At 42.4% G+C, this 5,861-nt stretch overlaps 1 protein-coding gene across 1 annotated transcript in view; it reads left to right on the top strand.

Moving 5' to 3' along the window:
- Positions 1 to 1,791: 1,791 nt before the first annotated feature.
- The window catches only part of phf24 (PHD finger protein 24), a gene marked incomplete at both ends in the record, with an annotated part of 28,487 nt that continues 24,417 nt past the window's right edge, over positions 1,792 to 5,861 (top strand). The window contains 2 exon segments of the mRNA XM_080419310.1: positions 1,792 to 2,208; positions 5,761 to 5,861. The exon segment at positions 5,761 to 5,861 is cut by the window's right edge and continues 85 nt beyond it. Of these exon segments, the coding sequence (XP_080275436.1) occupies positions 1,792 to 2,208; positions 5,761 to 5,861 (518 nt within the window).

Genomic DNA, 5,861 nt, shown 5'->3' with positions numbered 1-5,861 from the left:
ATCTCTAACAGATCTACAATCCCACAATGCATTGAGTTATGATGCATTTTGATTTAGCAGATTTTTGCCTAATGTCGCCTATTTTTGCAGAACGTTCACCTATTCGGACAGGCCCAGAATAGGGCCGTTAGGAAAAGTAACACCATCAGCTTCCCAGTGAAGGTCAGACTTTACAAGTCACTTGTACTCTCCACCCCACTCTATGGCTGTGGTTAATTGCTTGCGGTTGCTAGGAGGAAGTAAAAAGGGTTTCTGATCATTTATGAAAGCAGCTGACAGGAATTAGGAACCTCTGGATTCTGATTCAGATTTTGATCCTGATTTCAGACTGAACAGAAAATGCTGCACTCAGATTTTGATCCAGATTCTGTTTCTGGAGGGGAAATTGTGGAGCTCGGGAATGGATGGCATAGGATGAGAGAGACCTGCCTCTCTAGAGATAGATTGGTGGAGGGGTCTGGCTGGCTGACATGTTCTGGAAAGTGAAAGTAATGTGGAAATTGTAATGATGGGGCGGAGGGGTCTGGAGTCTGGACGCTTGTAAGAAAAAAAGGAGGAGGGGGTCCCTTGCATTTCTGAAAAGAGAGGGTTGGAAAATCCAGTTCTTTGTTAGTGTAAAATGGCTATAATCTCTGTGGGATGAAAAAAAAAAAAAAACCTGACATCACCTATTTTTCTTTGAGAGGACGGCAAAGGCCATCATCCAGCATCTGTAGAAGAATTACTGCTTGAAAAAGTGTTTTATTTTTTTCTTCATGACCATGGTGACCTGCACAATTCCTAATGTTATGTTGTTTGACAATTTTATTGCCAAGCATTGAGCCTATAGCTCATGCCTTACAAGAGTTTAGTGCCTTTTCAGTGTGGAAGACAAATGTGAATAGTAGGCTACTGCAGTAGAGCTACAGGATGACTGATAAGTGTGCGTCTTTTGAATATAAAGTACTAGTATTGATGACAATATGAAGAGAAGCATCCTGATACTGTATGGGTGCACAGAGAGTGACAGAGTGTGATTCTAGCCATGATGTAATGGGTGCAAAGCCAGCTTGTGTTGTGACCTGTCCTGCACAATACTGTAGACGTTTTTCTAATCAACCAGGGGGCAGAACACAGCACTCTTTACAACATATCTGGAACGCATCTTTCTACTTTGAGATGGACTTGTACGTGAGGTCACATGATCACGCACTGCAGCTTGCTGCTCTCTGACTCTAGTAATCAAGCACAGCTGATTGGACCTCTAATCAGCTGTGGTGTTTCAGTCAAAGTGGTTTTGTCCCCTGAATGCGCACACCCAGTAAGTAATGTTTGAAAACATGTCACCCACTTTCTCTGCCCATCTATTGTTTGTCCCTGTCCACTATTGTCCAACAATTTGACTAGATTTGACTGGATTGGTTCTGCAATGCAGTTTTTCTTAAAAACTCCTTATTTGTCTCCAATGAAAGCTGGGAGATTGCCATTACTCTCTAGTTGAGTGTAACATTTAGAGATTTTTCTCTTTTCTTGTCCAATTCGTATAATTCCAGGCATTCGCCTGGAATTATACGATTCAGAAGTGGACAGTTGAGGGAGGGGAAGGGAATAGATCTATGTATCATCCAACCTTTGAGCAAAATTTAGGCAGCTACAGCCGTCTCAGAGTTTATAACATAATGCATGTCTTGAATTTATATTTTCTTTTAAAAGAAAAGTTTAGGTCTTGACTTTACCTTAAACATAACTTGACCGTGAAAGTGATGTTGTCTAATCCCCTCTGTCTGTCTCTTCTCTTCCACGTCTACAGCCATGGGAGTGCTTATGTCGAAGAAGCAACAGGTGGAGAAGGTGCAGAAATGCAACTCTGTGGTGTCTGCCTTCCAGCAGAGTGTGAAAGATCGTGCCACAGCGGAGGGAATTGCAGAGGAAGGGGAGGGACCTGCGGACGGCTCTACCAATCAACCCAACCAGAAGAACGGCGAGGAGGCGGAGCGGAATGATACAGAAGGCGGCGCCGTGCCTTCGACCTCCCAGCAGGCCCCTGACCAAACCACGGAAGAATATAAGGCCAACCAGGAGGCGTGGTCAAGATTAAGGGACGGGAAAGGAGTGGAGCCCGAAGACTTGGAGAAAAGCCATCAACTCACACCCCCTGCCTTTGTGCGTCCTAAGAGGGATGCAGATGATGACCAGCCGGTGGAGGTCGAGTTGGGAAAGAGAGAGCAGGTATGGAAGATAGCCTGGAAACCAGACGAATCTGCCAGTGCAAAGAAATGTAAAGAAAATAGACCTTTTGGCAGATTAGTCTGGCCCCGCTCGGTTGTGATTGGATTTCGCTGCCCCCGAAGTTGTAGGGCACCAATCAGGAACCAGTATGCACATATGGGATGGTTTCTTTTTTATTCGCCCCTTGGAAATGCAGGTTCCACACAGAGATTCCAGACTGTGACGGTATTAGTCTGGCCTTGCCAGGCTAAGAAAGACAGCAAATGAGATTGTTCAGTGCTTGATTGAGTGGTGGCTCCAGGTGGGGTTTGTTTGGTAACCGGGTCACTATTTCGATGGCAAATTGCAGCAGTCAATCAAGCAGAGAGGACTGCAGCCATGGTTGAGTACATATCTCAGACACTTGGTTTCAGTCAGCCTGGAAATCTATTAAATTGGTACAACCAAAGCTCAATGGGGGTAACTTGAAACCCTGATCATCACTGATGAAGTAACATAGACCATATTCACACGGCGGCCATGTTTCTATGAAGTCAATGAAAGTAGCCACCCCGGGTGGCGGCACTTTCAATGTTAAATTCCAATATGGCCGGCGTGTGAATATGGTCTATTGTTGGTTGTTCGGCCGTGTGTTGCCGCTTTCTGTAGCCAGCATTTCAAATTAAAAGCTCTCCAATGTTTCACACACGGTCCAGCCATAATTACACTTAGATAGTGTTAAATTAACACTGAGATTTTGTATTGTACAGGGACTCAATGATATTAACTCTTTGACTGCCCTTGACTCGATAACGCGTCAATAGCTACTTTGTCCAGTTGGCCGTCCAGTTGGACGCGCTGGACGCGCGTTCATTGTTTAATCTCTGATTGCGCTATGCTGCTTAATATTCAATGTTATTTTCGAGTTCCACTTACTTCACCCACATCTGCATCCGGTTTCATGACCTGGATTCCGTTTCCGGTTTTTAATTTTTTTCCCCGGTCATTTTCGTCCAGAATAGGTAAACAAACGGTTTTTCACACAGGTTCTCTTCTATAATCTATGGTCTGTTTTACTGTTTGACAGTGTGTGTGAGGTGCGAGTGGCTCAACGAGCTGATCAAGCTGTCATGTGCTGCTCTCTAGTGGCGGATTTGTGCTCTGTCTTTAAAAAAAAGCACTCTGATAATATATTTTCATTGTAGAAAAATTTCAAAATATAAAAATAAAAAACACGAAAATTGCTGGCACTGGGGGAGTACTTTATGAAAATACTCTGGCAGTCAAAGAGTTAAACACTCTGGTGAAGGTGAGAAAGGACAGGCTTGAATTGTTTCCTTTAAAGCCGGGCATTTTTCATACGTATTGTATTAACGTCCTAAAGTCCTTTTGTTTACGTGCGAGAGTAAGCATTTTGTGGGTGGACTAGTAAAGTTTTGTCATAGAGACGGCCATGTCCAGGGTCACAATGACTAATGGATGAGGTTCATACTGTAAAGTGGGCGGTTTTTCTGTTTAGTCAGTACGTGGGCTAAAGAGCTCATTCCAATGACATCTTGCTGTCCTTCTGATGATGCATTTATAGGCTACTTACTAGATGATGTGATCAAAAAAAAGGAAAAAGTGTTTAGGATGTGCGAAAGGTACTCGATCTACTGCTCACAATAAGTAGAGCTGTGGTTTTGAGAGAAAAGCAATAATAATTCAAATGACACAGAGCCAGGACTGGAGTTATATGCCCCTAACCTAGCCACTGGCAGCGATAACATCTCGTCATCATTAGTTCTTGTGAAACTCCTAGCAGCTGTGTTTGGTATGACTTATGTTTTTGGCAATATGTCAATTAAAATCTTGGATAAGCCAGTTAAAAGCGTGCTGCAAGCACGATAAAACATCAGCCAGATTTAAGTTTCAGCTAAGTTTCTGACATGGAAGAAAGCACACTTTGTTACTCTGTTGATGTGAGATTGAGATTTATATACAGTATATTCTTGTATTTATTTTTTCCCTGCTTTTGGTCCAACTATTACATTTCAGTTTTGTCTTCATTGAGTTGAAGAACATTTATTTTCATCCATTTGTTTATGTCTGAGAGAGAGTTTGTTACACTTACAGCAGAGAGGGCATGCAGATTCAGTTTAATAGACATACATACACTGTACCTGCATATCATCAGCATAACATTTGGTTTATAATTTAATTAAGTTAAAGGGGAATTTTGCCCCACGCTTTTCTTACCTTTTCTATGATGTTATGATATCCTAGGATGAATGGTACAGTAGAAAAAATGTCATAACTCCACCCTGGGTCCGCCAAAGCTAAAAACACGGGCCTACGGGCGTTCATAGTGACAGAACACTATGCAACGTGATTGTCTTGAATGCGCCCCACCGGAAGTCTCGCTAGACATCAATTGAAGAAACACCACTTTACCTAAAAAAATTATAAGTTATAATATAGGGTGGAAATTGATAAGAACACTAATTGTCAACAATGTTTTGGCTGGACCGCAAGAGTGGTGCAGACCCTGTTGACACGAATGTCTCTGAGTGAGTGAGTGAGTGAGTGAGGAAGTTACACCATTGGTCTGCCAATTGGCCTTACAACAAACTAGCTAATTGCAGAGCTATCATCCCTCCAGGCTATACATTGAACATATTTCATTCACATCTGCCCCTAAAAATAGGAATAATATACACTGTGCTTATAACATAGTTTATATGCACGTGTGGGAGTAAACATGACAACCTACTTGTAAAGTAAATGAGAATTTGTTCTAAGTTTCTATTCAGAAGCCTCTACCCACCCCACCCTCATTACATGTCTTTTCATAATTGCAAGAAATCCCACAACAATAATTCAATTGTCGTTATTATCATTTTGGATAGTTGTAATTGCACATTGCCTCTGGACAGCATGTTCCGAGAGAGAGAAAGATAGAGATAGGCTGTGTGTGTGTGTGTGTGTGTGTGTGTGTGTGTGTGTGTGTGTGTGTGTGTGTGTGTGTGTGTGTGTGTGTGTGTGTGTGTGTGTGTGTGTGTGTGTGTGTGTGTGTGATTCAATGCAATACAATCGCCTTTCCCTTAAGAGACATTTTGACATTTGCCAGATCATTGAATGCAAACATTTTGACTGGCAATATTTGACCTGGCTGGCTAAACACAGGTAAAATAACATTTATTGGTTATTTTCTTTGCAGAAAGAAAATAACCAATTAAAACATATATGGGCGTATCGGGTTTGTTTATGGTGAAGTCCGAGTCAGAGTGACATGGCTGCTATTCATAGTTTTACCTTCAAGATGATTTGTCAGATTGACTAGTCTTGAATAAGTAAGACACTTGGGCTACAGCAGCGTATGAGACAACAGTCTTTGTGTGGCTTGAATGGGGTAATTTGTTCACATAGAGTTCATAAGTTTGTACGTTTTGTAAACCATTCTTCATCTCGGGGCGATACTCTTAAGTTCTTTGCAACTTTGAGGTCAAATCGAGCGTCTGTCACGTCCAGACTTTTAATGTCATGTCCTGTCATGTCTTATCTGAAATGTCTTATCACACCTTGTCTCCCCAGCCACCCAACGATGAGATGTGTGATGTGTGTGAAGTGTGGACGGCCGATGACCTGTACCCCTGCAGGATCTGCACACGCATGTTCCATGATGGCTGCCTCAG

Source organism: Gymnoscopelus braueri (assembly GCF_963280865.1).
Source record: "Gymnoscopelus braueri genome assembly, chromosome: 22".
Classification (NCBI taxonomy): Eukaryota; Metazoa; Chordata; class Actinopteri; order Myctophiformes; family Myctophidae; genus Gymnoscopelus; species Gymnoscopelus braueri.
The sequence above is the reverse complement of the archived record's forward strand: the minus strand, read 5'-3'. Positions and strand labels throughout refer to the sequence as shown.